Source organism: Maylandia zebra, linkage group LG5 (assembly GCF_041146795.1).
Source record: "Maylandia zebra isolate NMK-2024a linkage group LG5, Mzebra_GT3a, whole genome shotgun sequence".
Classification (NCBI taxonomy): domain Eukaryota; kingdom Metazoa; phylum Chordata; class Actinopteri; order Cichliformes; family Cichlidae; genus Maylandia; species Maylandia zebra.
Window position 1 is genome coordinate 40,342,393 of NC_135171.1, and position 20,212 is coordinate 40,362,604.

The following is a 20,212-nucleotide window of genomic DNA, read 5'->3' on the forward strand; positions in this document are numbered from 1 at the left end:
TGACCTCGCTCTGCCATCGTGGACGAGTTACGACGTTTCTTAAATGCTTCCATTCTCCAATAACACCACCTCCAGCTGATTGTGGAATATCTGCACACTGTCTCGTTGTAACAGTGGGGTCCTATCACAGTACAGTTTAAACCTTTTCTAAACCCATGCACTATTCATCCAATCACAGCAGGGTCTGTGAAAAGCTACAGGACAGAGCAGCTTAAAGTTACAGTGTTTGATTTAAACGAACTTAAGCATCTATCGGCGTATCTGTGAGCTGTTTGTTAAGATTTGCAACTCAGGATGAAAAAATTGTTTTGTGACCTGAAGCAGAGCAGAAAGTGCTGAATGACAGACCACGTCATGTTTTCTTGACAGCAGAAATGAAACACATCTGCACCATTTACTGCCCATTAGCAGACTGATGAGCTAAATCTGAACTTAACTGGACTGGATATAAAAGAAGCTTCTGTAAGCTTTCAGCGCACAGAGCTGCGTTCACTTTAATACATTTGAACAGATAAACTAGAAGCCACAATCCAAACGAGTACTCGGCCGCAGTGACCTGTAGACTTCTCAAAGCTGTATTTCAATCCTAAACGAAACGGTGTGATGCAGGCGTGTGATTAAAGAGTAGGATATTTTTAAAATGGGATATAACAAACCAATAAAAAAAGTCATCTGTCACTCAGAAAGCATGTAGAAATATTCCTCCTGGTGGTATTAGATGAAAGATTAGAAGGAGCATTTATCAGGCAGGTGAATGTGGAGCTAACGGGGGGATGAGGTGGTGGAGAGGAATCCACTCAGCAGAGATGTATGGAGCAGTCGCAGCACCTCTGGCCCCCCGATCTGTCGCCAGCACTTAAATAACCGCTGCCATTAATCATGCGTGCACACACACACACACACACACACACACACACACACACACACACACACACACACACACACACACAAGCAAACGCACTTGTGTGCACATTAATGAACAAAGGCCCAACACACTCAGGAAATCATTCACCCCGTCACAATAAAAGCTCGCCATTTTTCACCGCCTTACAGATAATGAATGAAAACGTGTTTACACACAACAGGCGAGCCACAGTACGCCGCTCTAAAAGACGGTCCAATCACACGCTCGAGTTCAAACGCCCGCTCGCTCGGCCCCGCCTCAGCTGACCTTATTTTACCGACGGGTTTAAATCTCACAGCCGAGCGTCCAAAGTTTCACCGGGAACCGAATCTGAACGTTCTGCTGGTCTGTCAGTCGTGTCCCAACTAAGCTGATGTTTCCAGAGTCTGCAGATGTTCCGGCTCAAACACAGAGGAAGAATTATTCATGATTCATGGGTGTAAAAGTTACAAAATATTAAAAATTTTAAATCAGGGAAATGTGTTAAAGAAGGTTAAAAGAACACGTTAGAAACAGGACGTGTTAGAAATCCCTTCTGTGTTTCAAAGATTTCCAGCTATTCCTAAAATTCACATGTCACTATTAAACTGGAATTTAGTGCATCCATAAGAACACCACAACCTCCTTTGGTGAAGATTCAGCCAAAAAAGACAACTCACAGCTCGATATTTGTCAATCCTGCCTCTTCTTTTATCGTTTTACTGTTTCAAAGTCAAAACGGTCTTTTCACCTTTTATCTCAACATTAAGTTTTGCTCTGTTCTCAGTGTAAAACCCACAAAACACCTTTTTGCGTTCCAGAGAAAACGTCACCAGTTTGCCTCCTTGTAACTCTGTAAACTTCTAAACTCTCTTTGCTTCATTTACACACTTTCCATCGCACTCTGAATCAGCTCAACTGATCTGTCTGGTAACAAACTGATGAGATTTCAGTCCCAGCTGCACACCGAGTCCGTTTTCCTCCACAGTCTCGATACTTTTCATTTTCTTCCCTCCCCTCTTCTCCTTCCCCTCGTCCTCCTCACCTGTGCCCAGGTGTAAGACGTCGTACGGTCCGTCCTCGGCGTCCACCCTGTCCACGACAACCTTCTTTAACGTGTAGGCCGAGTTGACGCGGGTTAAGATGGGCCGGCCGCCCAGAGGCAGGACGGGCTCCCACATCAGCTGATGCTGCCGCATGAAGCTCACCACCTCATCTGGGAAGTCCTTGGTGGATTTGTGGAGAGCATCGTAGGTCTCGCTGGGACACTGGAGGACCAGAGGGAGGAATACAGGAACAAACCATCAGCGGGGAAGACGAACGACTGAGTGAGGGAGCAGTGGACAACATAAGGTTCATGTTTGTCTGGTAAATGCAGCAGACAGAAAGAAACATGTAGTGAGAAGATTTTCTATTCAACGTTACTACACAGGTCGTGCTTTTTATCATTGTTTACATGGATTTAAAGAGTTTTTATTTCTAGAATAACAAAGTCAAAGATTTGGTTGAGCATTTTTTACCAAACAGAGTCACAATTCTGGAAGCTGAGCTTGTGCATCAGCTTGGACTTTAACCGGACTTTACCATTCAGTGTGGAGTAAGTATAACTTTAATGATGGTCATTTATATCGGTTATATATCGGTTTGTATTTGTGCAGCTGGTGTATTTTTGTTTGTGCTCCAGTTCTGGTCGGTGCCTAACAGATATTTGAGCCTACACAGTTTACAGATGCTGGTTCCAGCTAATAAACGTGCTACAAAAATGGTACAGACCAGGCTTTAAAACATTTCACAAACTAGTAGGTGATTTCATGATGGCTACCTCCAGCAGTCTAGAGCCAACTCTGGTGGTTTGAAGAAAAAGTGAGGAGGCGAGGAAAGAAAAGGAATTACAGAAGGGATCGAAATGCTGAAGACAGGATTGTAAAAAGGAGAAAACACGAGTCGAGCACAGTGAAAAAGCTGAAGTCAACAAGACAGTGAGTCAGTGATCGGGGGATTAGAATCACAGCATCGCGCTGACGTTTTCATATTGCTATTAATCATATTAATCATCCTGCTACTTCAAACTTCTCCCCTGCAGCTCTGATGCGACTCACCTCTTCTGCAATCAGCCACATGATTCAGCACCACTCTGCAGAGCTCCGAGTCCCCCAGCAGGGAGAATGAAATAGCACCTGACACACACTAAAACCCCAGCACCTCCTGACAGGTTGAAGTTTCCCAGAGGACTTCACAGCTCAGGTGTTAAATCACCAGAGGTTTTCCTCTCGCAGCGCCATCAGCTTGTTTTCATTAGCGGTGTTGTGTGTGTTTGGAGTCTGATCTCACAGGAGAGTCTTAGTTATTCACACAAACATAAATACCGTCCTGTCGCCACTATATTAGCAGAGATTTATGGGCGACGAGGCTTTAAAAGGAGCAGCTTTTGAACATTAAAGTGACAGCCTGACCAAAACCTTACCCTGTGCTTAAAGGGCCGTTTCACCACAAATACTCGAGAGATGCTGAAGGTTATACTGCAGTGTTTTCAGACACAGTAATGTGAGGACAGTAATTTATTTATTTCACCATCTCAAGCCATTAATTTTACTTTAAACTGGCCTCAAATCAGTGCCTAAAAGAATAAAAATGTGACGTAAAAACCATCCAGACTGCAGACAGATGTTTGCTCTAAAGAACCAGGACTTTATAATAAAACTTTATTCTGTATAAGTTGGAGGATTCATGTGGGGATACCTGTATATTTACTGCACATTCATACACTCTACATTTTTGTAATAAGAGAACTGTGCAAAGATGTGACTCTTAGCTGTGTGCTGCTCTGCACTGTGGACAGAGGCTGTCCAATGCTGGGAGCAGCCTGCTGAGGAGCTGTGAGGTGCAGCCCTTCTTCTTCTTCTGGCTTAAGATTTAAGACTGTCTGTGCATTTGGGGATGACTTTAAGGGGGGATCACATTCCTCCATGACGGGAGTTTATGATGGATAATAATGCAAACACATGAACTGCGTACATGTATGCAAAGATATGATTTACAGGTGCTGTGCAAACCTCCCAGCAGTGAAGCTGTCCTCTGTTTCGTATCTTTAATCCCATCTGTTAGCATACTTCAGCTTTATTTCAGGAAGCTGTTATGTGGCTGACACAAAACTAGACGACAGTGCAGGGAGGTTTGGGAATTTTTCTTTATTTTTACACTGCTTATATAACAAAGGATCGTGTTGTAGTATATTAAAATGTTTCATGCTACAGTGGTTTGTTTCGGGGGCTTTTGGTGCGGGAGTACTCACGGTGCCAGGTCTTGGGTAGGGGATGTGACCCTTGTACTCGACCCAGCGATAGTCGGGACCTTCTTTATGGGCAAATGGTCCGTTGAAAGCAGTTCGAATGGACGCCATGGAGAACACACACACTGCTGAACCACGAAATATGGAGCTGTGGAAGAAAAAGGAGGTGTTGGTGACGGATGTGACAGAAAGATGGAGTTTGGGAGGTTAGGGGAAGCGGAGGAAAGAAGAACCCCAAAACAGGCCAGGAAGGAAGGAAGAATAAAAGAGGAAGGAGAAAGAAGGAAGCAGGAAAGGAAGGACACGAGGGGAAAAAAGGTGGAGTGCTTTCATACATTGGTTACAAAAACACAACCAGCTGGGCCTCTTCACCTTTGACCCTGGACACCTCCCACATCTGACCTCTGCTCCTTTGCACCCCTGAGTGTGCACGTGCCAGCCTGGCAGTGGGCGTGCACATACAGGAAGAGGACGCCCTCCCTCTTCCCTTGAAAACTGTTTCCTTCAGTTTTCAAAGCCTAAATGTCAATAAAGTTCTCCTTGAATCAGAAGTTCGGTGATGAACATGTGCAGCGGCGAGCTCATGAGCACCACTGAGGACAGAGTGACACGGCCTGGCACCACATAATAATCACGTGACTTTTAAAGATCTTTAAAATCGTGCATTTTAAAAGGATTTCTTGAGAAACGTAAAAGTTTAAGCAGCTCGTGTTAAAGTGGTCTCTGAAATAAACCAGATACATGTAAGTGACTGCACGGCTGAACGCGCCCTCACCTGGACGTGCTGAAGACTCCATAGATGGTCGGGTTCTGAGGGTCCTTGGTCTCCAGGACAAAGACGTCCTCTAAGGAAACACAGAGGCTGCTTTTAAACTCAGAATCATGAACAATGTGCAGCAGTAAAACCGTGTTATTCATACTGAGGGAGGAAGACTGGAAGAAGTTTAGATTTGCCTCGTTAGCGTCACTTCACCTGTAAATCATTCACAGTTGCACAAATTTGTACCAATAAAGTTTTAATCAGTGGCTGATGTGACAGTTTGGATGAACCTTTGTAACCTCAGGCCTCCTAAAGACAAGACAGGACAGTGTGTGGAAGGAAAGGAGGAGACAAATATAACAGCGTCAGCGTTTTAAAGTTGGGACGATAAGGCGAGAGCACAGGCGAGGCGTACTGTACTAAGATTATTCAGGAGAGGTCACGTAAGAAAACATCCAGAGAGGAAGGAAAAGGAGGAGGAGGAGGAGTTTTTTACCAAGCTCATCAAACTGCGTGTCAACTCCAGACGGGCCGGGGACAGAACAGACCAGCCGGGCTTTGAGGAAGGTGGTCCAGCGGTTGATGAGACTCCTCCTCCCGCCGAGATCGTTCTGGATTGAGGAAGAGATGAGAGAGGGAAGGATGACGGTTAGATTTAAAGGAGCAGTACAGTGAGGGAGGAAGGGAAGGAAACATAAAAAGGAGACATCGTCTACAACCTTCGTCCGTCTCCACAGATCTGCATTTCTGTTCAGTTCAAGAACACAAACCTTAACTCCTTCATTTAAAGCTCTGAAACTAAAAAAGCTTTAGATGTATTTACTTGTTTTGGTGCTTTTTACTTAATAAATTTATTACCCAGATGTGTTTTAAATATGAAAACTGATTTTCTTTAGTTCTTGTGGTAAACTGAATATCTGTGTCTCAGACGGGCTTAGCTTTTTAACTGTTTATATTTAACTGAGAAAACTAAAGATAAATCACACATGAAGCAAAACAGGCGTCAGAAAGCCTGTTAACAGTTATAACAGTGATGCGGGACAGCAGAACAGAGAACCCTGATCCCCGTCACGGATTCCTTAATCACGTCGAGGCTGCTCGTCGTTACCTTGCAGACTCGGGCCACGCGGCTGTACACCCTCTTGTCCCACTGCCCGGCCTCCACCGCCCTCTCCTTGAAGAAGAAGTAGACTTTATCATCGTCCGGGCTGCGCGTGTCAGGGATGGAGAAGGAGCCCACAAAATCTGGCTCTGAGAGGGAGACGGTACACATTTGACTCTGTGAGCTTCTCTCTGTTTCTATAGATTATTTGTAAATTACAGGTATAACAAGTGAAGGAGTAATAGAAGACTCATGGAGGAGGAGCTATCATCAGCTTAAACTGTCAGAAAACGTGTGTCTTTCGTTTCTTTTAATTTGTTTTTCTTTCTGCTACTGCATTTTGTTTTATGTCTTATGTACCTTATCCAAGCTTATTATTATCAACTTCAAAAATTAATTATTAACAATTTTCACAGTTTTCTTGTCTTGTGCTTTCTATCTACCACTCACTCCGATGGATGCATCGGAGAGCAGCTTGGTGTTAGTATTAAACTACACAACTAATAAGTCCAGGCTAGGTGTGTGTCTCACATACACACACACACATTCTCATTTTGATATCTTAGTGAGGACATCCCATTGACATGATGCATTCCGTAGCCCATAACCCTGACCATCAAAAATAACCCTAACAATAACCTAACTGTAAACCTGACACTAAAACCACACACACACACACACACACACACACACACACACACACACACACACACACACACACACACACACACACACACACACAATAAGCAAGTATACAAAATGAGAAAAGGAATGAAACAAAAAAAAGAACCAAACAGGCTCAAAGCTCAGGAGTCCTAAAACCTTTAGAATAATTCATCGTCTCGGCTCTCAGAGCAGGGACATTAATGCTCATGTATGACAACCACAGACTAAGTAATGGTCTCCTGATTAGTTAAAAGTACCTTTAGTGAGAGCAGCTCCCCAGGATGATGGATGCAAAGCTGTATTTCCGACCAGGCAAAGTGGATGTCTGCACCCTTCAGAGGCCCTAAAAGCTGCTTTCTTTCATCCTTACTGATATCAGTGGTTGGGTTTGTCTAAGAAAATGTGAGCGGTGTGCACTCTGCATCCATTCTTTAAAAAGATTTGGTGGAACCGTGTGTCTACCTCTGGTTTCATACTAGGGTTTAAATCTATTGCCACACAGTTGTATTCAACGTTGAATTTTTGCACATAACTTTTTACTTCTGCAGGACTTATTGGCCGTTTGGTTCATATACGGTAGCAAATGTTTGTCCAGGGGACCATTAACCGGTAAGTGTTTCCATGTGTTGCAGAAGTTTATCTGGTGTGTCGAACGGAGAACAAAAGAAACGGAGCTTCTTACCGTTGAGCCAGTTGTGATCGTAGGCTTCAGTGCGGATGTAATGCTGGCTGCTGCCCTGGATGGATGTCCTGAAGATCGCAGCGTTGGCTCCCATGAAATCGACCGAGGTACCCGCGTACAGATCCCCGTCTAGGGAGAAAGAAAAGGAACGACTGCCTGAACAAGAACAATAAATTTGCGTGAAACATATTTTCCTACATTCAGGAGTTGACCAGTACACAGAGCGTCTGTTTTATAGCTCCGCCTTCGACTGAAGGCTCTGCATTCTCTGCAGGCCCAGAGCAGAACAGCAAATATCTGAAAACTGATTCATGAAAACATTCATCTGTAAGAAAACCATGAAGCAAAATATTTCTGACATCATTTCCTGAAAAAAATGTCTTAATAAGGTTTTAAAAAATCACTTAATTGGTCCTCAGTGTTTGTTTTGTGGTTTTAAGGAGCTGAATATTAACTGAAACACTGGCCGTCTCTCCCTGGGTACCTTCATGTGAAAAATGAAAACAGTCTGGTCCTCTTAATTGCACCTCCATAACTTCAGTGTTGACTCCTTGTTTTAACTACATGTTTACATGTAATTTAACCTCCCGCGGCACTCAGACACGTCCAGGTACAGCACATGCAGTCCGCTCAGCGTACACAGCTTTTACTCATTAAGCAGCTTTTTCTAATAAACAGCTCAGACCGTAAACATCCGAAAAACATGTGACGGCGTGCACAGATCCTCCAGCTCATGTAGGAAGGACACATTTAAGATCAGGATGTTGTCACTGCAAAGGCTCTACTAGTCTTACTAGAGTTTAGTGATTTTCATCAGTCACCAAATCAACACATTTTTCAACTCTATCAACTAAACAAACAGATTTAGAGCGTGTCTGATGTCCTTATCTTGATTTCTTAGGCTTGTCCAATGACTGAGGGCGCTCACATGAAGGTCTTTCACCTCACAACATGACTAAGCTGTTTAATAAGCATCACGTTGTGTTTATTGCTCAGTTATTTTAACATTAAAATTACTGAATTCCAAACAAACACTAACAACTCCCCACGCAGAGGCGCCTCGGCCAGGGCCTCCTGGGTTTCTCTCCCTGTGTGCTGTCTTGCAGGTTCCTGGTAGGCGGAGTTAATCGGTGCAACTGGGAGCACCTGGCTGGTTTAATTGGCAATATAGTGACAATATATTTACAAACCAGGTTTGCAACGCTTTACTGAACCTTTTCTGCTTTCTTGCTATCATGCAAACACTTTTCTGGGGGCACAAAACCAGTAGGGGTCAGATTAGTAGCCAACCGACTCTGACTCCTGAGTCACAGCCTCCCCTAAACATTAGTTGTGCTGGAAAGACATCGTGCTTCCGTCGCTGGTAAACCCTCATTCCTCAGCTGTCAGCACAGACCCAACCGTCAGTTATAAAAACTTATGGCTTCTTCTATGGAGCTCTCTCTTTGTCTAAGTGATCCAAATATGGCCGATGTGTTTTATGTCCTTTATGTCATGGGGGGCAGCGGCTGACGTCAGCGCGTGGAATAACTCATGCGGACCACACACGCCGCGGCTGAGCGGACACTCTGCAGCGAGGAGTCACACAGTGGTGGGATTGTACGCCACAGAGCGCCGCTGTCACCAGAATGTGAACACGGCTTTTAGAGAATGACAGATGATGATTCAATATGGCCACTCTTTCAGGCCAGACCTTCGAGTGCGCGTGGGTGGACGGGACCTACCGGTCAGTCTAGCAGCGAAGGGCTCTTTGGGACTGAAGGGACATTTTCCTCTGCCTGACTCGACCGTGTGAGACAGCGTGAACAACGGCTCCTGCAGGAGAGAGGACAGAGGAGACCACACAAACACAGAATGATGGATAAACAGAAGGGCAAAGTTGAAGCTGCCTTCACTTCACTTCATTACAGAACAGAAGCTCTTTAGAGAGGCTGACTGATTTTAGAGGACTGCCAACAATGATGATGATTAATATTAGTGTTTTAGAAGTCTGAATATGGTGGATGGATTAGGAAACAATGAGTCCTTCAACACAGGCGAGCAAACAGCCCTTCAGCAGGGCAGCATATTTCCAAACAGAAACCTATCAGTCAACAGTACTGCTCTGGTTCAGGCCTTTTGCTTCAAACACAGACTGTGTAGGAAAAAATCCACATTTTAGACCAAACTTATCTTTTAACCTGTTTTTTGAGGTTGAGGTGGCCACTGAACATAAAGCTATGGGCCCCCTAAAGTCCAATGGGGTCCCATGTGGGGCAGCCCACTCATGCAGGGAGGGTCCTACAGTTGGGACCATTGGACCACGCTCTACAGCAGGTGTGGGCCGAACTACTGGGGGCCCACTCAACCCCCCTTCCATGTTACTGAGGTTTAAAACATGCTCTGTGGTTTCATCTTCTCCGCAGCAGTAACCTTCCTTATTACAAATAACGGGCCAGCAAACATGCACATCTGGGCCCACTGTGGGTGCGTGTGGGTGAACTGTGGGTTTATGGGGGAAGGGAAACCCACATTTATCCCAAATGGGTGTGCAGCACTTTTATCCTTTGGGACACCTGTATGACTTTTCTATGGGCGTGGCCACTGTGGACTGCCCGGTGAAAACCTCCATAGGAGCCCAGTGGTGTAACAGAGGGCCCAAAAGTGCAACATTTCTGTGGCCCCACGTGATTTTCTCTGTGAAAACCCACTGTGGATTATCTTGTGTGTTCCCTTTGGGATTTCTCTCGTCTCTTCTTTGTTGTTTTTATCACTTTGCAGTTCTTCTGTTTCCATTCATGATTGTTTTATAACTATTTTGTCCTTCATTTCCTCACACTGCCATCACATTGTGTCAGATAACGTTGGCTGAAGATAGCAGACCACAAGTATACAAGGGTCCACTTGGGGGGGACTGGAGTACATGAGGCACATGTCTGCCAATTTTCTGTGACTATGCAGACTGTCAACAAGTCACTACAGTACAATGCACTAACTATTTCTTCAGTTTAATAGGAACCACTTGTTCCTGGTACAGTTCCAGCCTCAGAGGGCTGTAGCATGAGCCAAAACACTGAGGTTCATGTTTTGGTTTTCTCCTCCTTCTTTCTGTCACTTTAGTTCAGACACCACAAAAACACTGGTTATGTTTAGCTCGTGGTTTGGGGTAAAATAAGCTCATTTACAACATGCAAGCTAAAAAATGATCCACAGAGTTTAAATGTGAAAGAACTGGGTCCTCTGGCTTTCCTGGATCTGGCAGAGCCGAACATCTAACTGTGGAACTGAAAACGTCTGAATTTGACTTCACAGTTTCTACGTTTGGAAATAATCAGCGGCTTAAATAAAAACTTTGTTAAGCGACAGAGCAGATTTACTCTTTCACATATAAAACAACAGAAATATCCAATTTTTAAAGTCTTGAATGCCATTACAGCCAACCCTCTGCTCCACTTTAGCTTTGTGACTTCATATTTATTTGAACTAAATGAACGACTGAATGAACTGGTACCTCTGTGTTGTGTCCGAGGTGCAGGTAAGTGCACTGTGGATGGAAAGCGCCAGTACCACAAGCATAAACGTGGGTCTTATTGAAAGGCTGCAGCAGCCGCACAAAGTTGGCACATTCAGTCTGCAAAAAGACAAAAACAGGATCATGTCTAATGTAATTCTTCACTTATTCCAGTCGTTGTAACACTGATAAAAAAAACTCCAGAGTAACTGATATTTATTACTGTACAGATAAACTGTGATTAGAGTTTGTTTGTGTAATAAAACTAAATGCACACAAACTGTGCACATACTAAAATATGCTCAGTGTGTTACCTCCAGGCTTTTGCCAGCCAGCCTGCAGTGCTCCACATGCTCTCTGGCAGCCGGCCAGTAGATCTGAAAGAAACGAGCATCAATCAGCAACGCTGGCAACAAAGCAGCTCGAACGACTACGAATGTTACCGACTGATTTCCTGCCAGATCAAATAATCATTTGGGCTCCAGAGCTGTGGCTGCTTTCTGTGCCAGAGGAAGCGATTACAGTGAAATCTCTCCAGATCAGCATGTGCAGGCTGTTGGTGAACATGTGCAACTAAGATACAGCAACAATGAATCTTTGTGTCTTTACCTTCTGCGAGGGCTGATCCAAGCTGTCAGACTTCAGCAGGTAGATGTGGTCTTTCCCTCCGACCAGCAGCCAGCCTTTATCCTCGTCTAACAGCAGGGCCTGGTACCCACCGCTGACCCCCTCCTCCCAGAAGACAGCTGAACCGTTCCTCACATCTGACACAGACGGAGGAGAGAGGCTGTTCAATCAAACGCGCCTTTACCCAGCATCAGCTCTCACCAGCCATAAGTGTTTTTTAATTTCACTGCCTTTAATTATAATGCACCATAATTCACACATCCTTCAACTGAAATGACAACAACAACACAGACGTCTGCAAAATGAGCTTCAAACGTCTCCTATTAAAATTTTGCAAGACAAAAATAATGCAGATCCTGCAAGATATCATCAAGAAGGCTGAGTTAACATGAAACGTGTGAGTGAGTAACAATAAGCCACATTAACCGAAAACATTTGATGCGTCTTTAACTTCATCAGTAATCGAGTGAAAACAGTGAAAACCTTTCACTTTGAAGTTCATCGTCTCACCCAGAGCTGCGTGAACTGTTTGGAGATTTCCATAATGCTCAGAAAAACTGCATTTTAACTCCATTAAACTGTGAATGGATTTATTTTATTAGTGTTATATAGTTTGTATTGCTACTTCAATAAAATATGTTTTATTGAATACATCTCTCCTAATCGTTCGCCATCACTGACACACGGCAGCATCAGGTCATCAGTCAGGCTGCAGGCTGCCGCTGCGCTCGTCTCTGGGGAGTCGCTGCTAAAGCAGGCAGAAAACGACCTGAGCAAGCAGGTCAAATCAACCCTGAAACCCTCTCGGCTCTGCAAAGTGTGTCAGCCTGAAACTTCCACAGCTGCGAGTGAAACTGGATCGAAGAGGACTCAGGTTCACACCAGCATGCAACACGTCTACAGAGAAATGACAAATAATTCAATAATCCTAATGCAGTCTGAAAGTTAATAGTGCAAGTTTTGTAATGAAAAGTGTTTTCCCAACATTTCATGACTTAAATCACATTTAAGCTCCTCAGTGGACTTTAATTTAGCCGTTTGCCCGCCTAATAACTGATTTCATGATGATGCATTTGTGCCGTTTCCTGTCATTTGACAGCATAAACAAACAACTCTCTGTGCTGCTGGGGCAAAACATCCACGAACATCATCCCTGTGAACAAAAGATAATCCGAGGATAAAACAATGAAAACAACTTTTAGTTCCAACTATAGTCCACTGTTGTTAAACTACAGGCAAGCATGCTGATCCACACAGGTATGCACACATGGGTATTCACAGACGCGGACTAAAGCTTTCTTGGCTGCTGCCTCAAAGCACACTGTGCGCTGTCTATCTTGCATGCTGCACAATATCGTTTATTACTTAGTAAATACTGATATCTATGACTAGCTAGTTTATTGTGATGGTGCTTTGTTTTCTCTATTATTATGTTGCTCTTTGTTGTTTGCTGTCTCCTCTGTTTGTTTTTGTTTGTTTGTTTTTTTTTTCTCCATACAGGTGACCCAGGAGTTTTTTTTTTTTCTCTCTCTTCCCCCCCCTTCTCACCGTCTCTTCTCCCCTTTGGTTTTCTTTCTTTCTCTCCCCCTCTCTCTCTCATTCATTCCCCCTGTCCTATTTATTTAAAAAAAAAAAAAAAAAAAAAAAAATGACAAAGGATGAACTGAAGCTCTGCCATCACGTAATGTCGCATACTGCTGTTTCTGATGTCATTTAGAAAAAAAAATAAAATAAAATAAAAAAATAATAAACTACAGGCTCATCAAGAGTAGGACTCTGCAGTTATAATAATAAATACAAGCTTATATGCTTCGTGCTTACACACATTTAAATGCATTAAAAATGATTCAGTTACAAGTAAAAACACTAAGTATAAATCATAAAAACAATAATGTGTTAGACAATTTAAATAGAAATGCAAAAAGTGCAACATCAACATGTTGAACACGTCTTTGAACGTTCAGGTTTAAACGTGGACAGAAAGTGCTTCAGGCGGGCGGCTCCATAACTGATCCTCTATTCATTCAAACACCTGCGTCTCATTTGAATCAGGGTCACGGTGGGTAAGTCTGTGACCTCACGCTGCAAATATTAACTGGAGTAAAAGCAGCTAATTAACCTTGAAATCCTCCTCGTCTTCCCGCCGCACTGACCTGCCTGCGCTGCAAACAATCGCTTGAACGAACGAAGGAAACTAACCGTGAAACTCAACAAGACCGTCACAGCATTCAGGCCCGGCCTGCGAGTCAGAGCGCACCCCACACTGCGGATGCACAGCACAGTCCGGCGTGTGCGCGGACACGCTGATTGTGCGTCCCGATGGCTCAAAAGCGGCTTTGAATGCAGCATGGCACATTTGTTGCACTTGAGCCGCACCAGAGGACATTTAAAAAGAAATAAATCACCGCTCTGACAATCACGCCGCTTTCATCGCGTTAACGGGACGCACAAGAGTTTCTGCTCGCTAATCAAGCGTGGAAACAGAGGAGAAAGGGCTGAAGAATGGAGGAAGGCTCAACTCTAGAGCCGTGCAGTCAAGTTTATTTGCACATCCTTTAATCACGCGTAGTCTTCAGCAGTTTCACTGAGCCCCCCATTGAAAAAATAATAAAAGGAGTGATGAATGAAAGTGATTCCTCAGTCCTACAAGTACAAAAAGGCAGAAAAGGCGCAGACTTTGCTTTAGGTCTTCCTCTGTGATTAATTGTTCCTCCAGTTTATTTTGCATCTTTGTCTGATGAAGAAATTGACAAAACTCAGAGCGAGACTCGAGGAACAGCTGTGAGGTAAAAACGGAAAAATTCTCCTTCTGCACAGGAAATCACCCTCGATGTGACTCGTAATAGGACCAATCACAGACTGGCATACTTCAGGATAATATGCACAATGGTGGATTAGACACACTGCAGGTAAAAATACAGAAACTGAGACGAAAGGTGTTCATTTATGAGAAAAGTGCAAAACTATAAACACAGATTTTATCCATCTGAGCAGGATCCTGATATTTTTACATCCAAAGAGGAAACTGGACTTTTATACAAGTAAAGACTGAACACACACACACACACACACACACACACACACACACACACACACAGCAAAGTTGTGTGTGCAATCAGACGTAACAGCCACATCTGTTCAGGCTCCTAAATGAGATCTTCACAGCTCGTTTCTCAGATAATCCACTCTCACACAGCTGTGAGACTCCTCAGGGCGTCACACATGTAACTGAAGTGGGCAGATTTATAGAGGTTAAAGGAACAGAACATGAAACGTGTCATAGAAACAGACAAAAATGTGTCATCAACTCATTTAAAGCTCGAGGGGCCGAGAGCAGGTCACCATCAAACTAACCCAGACTGTTAGCCGTGCGCTAAGTCAGCTCATATTCTGAGCAAACAGGCCTCTGTAGATTTTTTCCTCTCTTAAAATTTGGGGAATTTTGAGATTAGTATAAAGCTGTTTTTTCTAATTAAATTATTTCAAACTTTTTGCTAGCGATAACCACCGTGAATGATTTTACAGTAAGAGCACCACAGATACCAGCAGGGGCTGAGCCGCTGAGCTGGAAAAGGGCAAGCTGCGGCATTTGGCTCCGAGTCTGAGAGATCCCATCGATCAAGTGAAGTGGGGATGGGAAGTAGACCACACGATGAAAGAAAAGTTACTCCCCCCGAGGGGGGCACGATGAAAAATATGACATGAAATACCAACGAAGAGAGGAAACCAAAAGCTTTATGTCACACAGGACTGCTGCACGTCCAGGTTCTTCCCCTTTAACTTTTCCTTTTGTTTTCCTGATAACTTGAACAGACCTGCACCGTTTTAAAGTCAGCAGTCACCAAAACAAGGAAGCGTCCGCACTAAAATCACTTCCAATGGTTGGAAGAAAAGCAAGAATGGGTTCAGTCTGTCTGTCTGTCTTCATTAGTGGCCATAAGTGCATTGGACCGGTCAAAGTTTCACTGAGTCTGGATGTAATTCAGTTAAATGCCTAAATGTTGCTTTTCCTTTCAATCACAGTCCGGAGGTAATGCTGAGTGCTTCTGATTGGCCAGAGGTGATGTGGATTCATCATGACTGCTGGATGGCGAGAGGTCACAGCCTCGACACGTCTTGATTCAAGTACAGCTTCGAGGTTTATAAAGCAAAGCTTTGTATTCCACTCATTGTGAGTCCATGTGTATGTTTGTGGGTGAGTTTGCATGGATTATTAAAAAATGGACTCCAGTATAAAATAACAATAAAGAGAATAAAAATAAGGAAATGCTGAGAAATGACGAAGAAGAGGCAAGAACTGACAAACAAAATGATCACAGAGACAATGAAGCTAGAAAATACAACAACAAAGAAAAAGGGACCACAAAAAGATACAAAATAACCACAAAGACACCAAACTACTAAAACCTACTAAAGCTACAGAGAGATGAGAACACAAAGCGACGCATAACATCCAGAAATGTTTCACAACAGGCGCTGAACATAAAACGACTGCACGATGATGGCACGCGGCCTTTTTTTGTTTTCCATCGTGTTGTAGTCGTCCTCACCTCTTTAAGGTCACTTTGTGTCTCTTTATGGTTATGTTGTGCTCCTCTGTGCCTTTTCACTGAACTCTGTGACTTTACAAACACTTACTTCACACAGAGGCTCTTTGCAGGGGTCCTCTGACCTCTCGGCCCCCCGGGCCTGTGCTTAAAGGGCCGGTTCGGTAATCCATTCACGTGTGAGTGTGTACTGGCGTGTGTGTGTCAGCGAGGTCGGGATTAGTGAGTCCAGGTCAGAGTGTCAATTTGTCCTTTCTGCACTGGCCACACATGAGTTTTTACACCAAATTATGTCCATTGATTCTACTTGTAGATCAGATGTACAGACTTGTGCAACTGTAACCATTTAAGATGCTTCAAAGCACTTTCGTCCTCATCGCTAATATAAAAGTACCAGCTGTATCCAAACCTATAATCAGATAATTATATCGCTCTGTTTAACTTTATCATCCAATCAACAGCAGAGAATTAATGGCAAACATTTGCTGATTGCTGAACTTTGTGCTGCACATCGGTGTGTGAGCTACCTTGAGCGCACGCACATGTTGCGGGGACGTAAATCTGCCTACACACTTGGTTTCAGGTTAGATTAAGACTCGAGAAGACGAATGTAAGTCACACATCAACAAGTGAAACCATGTTTGTCACGCTGTTCAGTGCAATGATGCGTCTACGGAGGTACAAGTCGTGTTAAAATGAAAACTAACCTAAAGAATGACTGAATGTAACAGAACTGACTAAAAGAACAACGAATAAAGAGCTCCTTTAAAAACTGATGATGCAGGACGGCACTTTTGTTGCATCACAGCTGTGCCACAGTTCTTTACAGCTGTGTTTTGTACCAATGCACCAAAATCCTGTTCAGACACGCACAGTTATCTCCCCCTTCTTACAGCTGCTCCCTTTAGGGGTCAACTCAGTGGATCATCTGCCTCCATCAACCCAAAAAACACAAATCCATCTTTGCAGCTATGCAATCTTCTCAAGCTGCAATTCAGTGGAAGTTGACTGTGACTGTATGTCCCAGCATGAAACAGCACAGCTGGTTCACATGTATTCAATCTTTTTCTCTTTACCCAATTTAACCAGCAGTGACTTTTATCGTCAGGACAGTGAGCACAGGCACGATTACTCACTGTGGGAGTGTTAAATTTGTTCCTCGCAGTAAAACGTATAAAAATGTCATATTTTCTTAGTTTTGGCTTTACTTTAAAAAAGTTGATTCAAGATTCAAGTGACTAAGAAAACGTCAAGACGCCAAAGAATAAACTGAGCAGTCGGATTTGATCAACATCACAATGAATTACATAAAAAGATAAAAGCATCCGTTTAGCAAACTCACTCCTTGCAGTATCATCATCTTATTACTGAAACATCATTACTGAGTTTAATTTTGGTCATGGTAGAGAAGACTTAAAGTGCTGCTATACTTTGTGTTGTATGTGAAAAGTTCAGAAGAGTCTAAAGTCTGGAGCATTTTATTTTCACTGTGAGGTGCGTAAGTGTGAAAGCGCGTCAGAGTGAATACGAGCCTGTGTGACATCTGTGTGTGTGGCTTAGCTGTGTGTGCGTGTGATTGATCGTTCCCTGTGATGAACGCTGATTGCCTGCAATCAGGGAGGTGATTAAAACTGGATTTGCTTCATTAAAAGTATGCGTGTGTGCTCAGACCTTGGCGAGCGGTGCAACGTGATTTGCACACATGCTTGCTTCAGCCAAACACGACATGTTAGCACAGGAGCGACGAGCCTGCCTCCCAGAGAGCATTTTTACATTCAGCTGCAGTGAAAAGAAAACAGGCCTGTGTTTGAAAGCAGAGCTCAGGATCATGCTTCCTCTGTTAGCCTGCTGAACTCATTTATACATTTAGCAAGTTGCTGAAATCCAAAGTGCAACATGCTTCTCCTGCAGAACAATGTCCACAAGTGAGTTAGAAGTAGTGAGTTTTTAGATGCAGGCAGCTCTCAGTGAGGATGACAGCGGTCTGAATAAATACAGGGAAAACCCAGAGTGACCTTTTCTGACCTTTCCATCTGTCTTCATGTACACGAGGTGACAGCTATAGGAAGTGAGAGCGACCCAGGGCGCTACCTGCTTAACAAAACAAAGCATCTGATCCCTGTCCTGGTGCTGCCGCCTCCTCTCAGCGCCAGGAACTCAGTGACCACGAGGCCCAAGATAGCGTCTAAGATCGTTGTTTCCATCAGCAGAGAAAGCTATAGAGGGCCCCCGTAGTGACACAGACATGATGTTGATTAATCACATACAGCATGAACGGGAGGAGCTGCACGGAGGTGGGTTGTAAAGTGGCTTGCAGATGTGCATCAGCTGTAGACAGAGTGGAAATTTTCTGACTGGACCCTAACCCATCAGCTGATGTGAGGTGGCAATGAGATCAGAGATCTGAGCTCGACTTCATCGCCTGCCTCACTTCTTTCTTCAGGAAGAATTTTAATAAAACATTTTGCTCCCTTTTTGAAAAAATAAACATTTTATCTCCATGCGACTGCTCCTCAAGTGAGTCACTGCATTAAAGTTACTAACTAAAGTTAATATTCTAATTTGGCTCAAATATATATTTGACCTTTCTGCATTAATGGTAATGAATCGATCATTCTAATTACAGGCACAGTGGCTCACAGGTAACAGGAATCCACGCAGGGCTCTCGAGTGGGGTTCGTTCCTTAAGTTTCTCCATGAGCTCCGTTTTCACGCACCCCTAAAAAACAAGCTCAGTTAAAACTGTAACCGAGTAATTTTAAAGATGTTATTAACTTAATCTTTGGGTTGAAGTAAGAATGAATCATCTGTGAGACTTTCATTGTTCAGTTTTTGTCATATATTTTAAATGTAAGAAGAGCTGAAATCAAAGTCGTTTCTTAGAGAAGTATTTTTTTAGTATTATGTTTCGGGCCGTACCTCCCTGCGTGATTAATTTTTCCTCATCAAACAAACTAAAAATAGAGGTAATACAAGTTTGTTTTGGATACAGTCTTGGCACATTAGTGCAGTAAATAACTCGCTCAGAGTTGGAAGCCCTCGATCACTCGATAAGAGAATGGCCCGAGGGAGCGTGGGGCAGGTTGGATCAAATCACGCCATGTGCAGCTCTGCTCCCCGCCTGCAGCGCAGCAGGACGCTCTGTTAGTCTGAGCTTTCACGCTTCATTAAAAAGTCAAATGGAAAAAAACTATCTCAGAGTTCGCCTCCATATTTGGTGATTTCACGTCTCCTCCATCAGTTTGCATCCTGAGTGTAACTCTGAGGTTGAACTGTTCAGTGCTGCATCTCGCCATCACTCAGAAATACAAACACAGAAACATTTTTCACACATTCATCCATGCTCGTGTGTGATCTGTTCAGACAGACGCACACACCACCTAGTAGGAGAGGAAAGTCAGGTCTGTTTACAGCTACTACATCTGTTCAGTGTAGCAGACGTCAGGGGAACCACCTTTGATCCGAGTCCAACGGAGCTGCAACCAAAGAGCAGCGGCCAACAGCCCTCAGGCTGTAAATCCCCCCCATTAGATTTATTGCTAATTTATTGGCCCATGCAAGAAAATCCTGTTTTTAATTTCAGCACCGATAGCTCAAAGCTTTTCCTCGAGTTATAATGAATCCAGGGAAGATTCACAAAGGTCTCTGAGAGCAGTCACACGCTCAGCTTGCTCAAATACTGTATCACATGCTTTTTAGTGCTCCAAATATCCCATTCATCACCATCTTTACTGAATTATCTGTCCATTGTCCCACTTCCTTTCTGAAAAACAGGTCAAAATGCAAAAATATTTGTTTTAATATCATATAAGAAAAAAGAGGATGAACATTCCCATAATTTGGGAAGTTTGGGAACTTTCACAAAAGGGTTAAATTAAGCGGGAAAAGAACCTTAGAGTCATAAATCAGTCATCTGTGGACACAGTGACAAAACAAAACACACTTTAGATTTACTGCATCTTATAATTCCAAAAAATATCATCTTAAAATGTTGAGTGTGAATAAACGTCCATAAATCTGACTACAAATTATAAAAATATGCTCCTTATCTCCAGGAAATGCTGCAGAGTCCCCAAGTTTGATTTACTGTCACCATAATTCAGTCAATAATGTGTTTTTTTAATTTAAGCACTGGGCGGTGGAGGGGGGTGAGCACTTCTGGGGTC

General features: G+C 43.5%; 1 protein-coding gene across 2 annotated transcripts in view; it reads right to left on the reverse strand.

Moving 5' to 3' along the window:
- The window catches only part of si:dkey-49n23.1 (semaphorin-3D), a 105,106-nt gene that overhangs the window by 11,114 nt on the left and 73,780 nt on the right, over positions 1-20,212 (reverse strand). For both annotated transcript variants that reach the window (XM_076884372.1, XM_004558998.3), the window contains exons 3-12: positions 11,482-11,636; positions 11,187-11,249; positions 10,873-10,992; positions 9,107-9,197; positions 7,383-7,511; positions 6,041-6,183; positions 5,429-5,543; positions 4,948-5,017; positions 4,176-4,320; positions 1,929-2,151 (exon numbers count right to left, since the gene is read on the reverse strand). In XM_076884372.1, the coding sequence (XP_076740487.1) occupies positions 1,929-2,151; positions 4,176-4,320; positions 4,948-5,017; positions 5,429-5,543; positions 6,041-6,183; positions 7,383-7,511; positions 9,107-9,197; positions 10,873-10,992; positions 11,187-11,249; positions 11,482-11,636 (1,254 nt within the window). The remainder of the gene's footprint in view (positions 1-1,928; positions 2,152-4,175; positions 4,321-4,947; positions 5,018-5,428; positions 5,544-6,040; positions 6,184-7,382; positions 7,512-9,106; positions 9,198-10,872; positions 10,993-11,186; positions 11,250-11,481; positions 11,637-20,212) is intronic.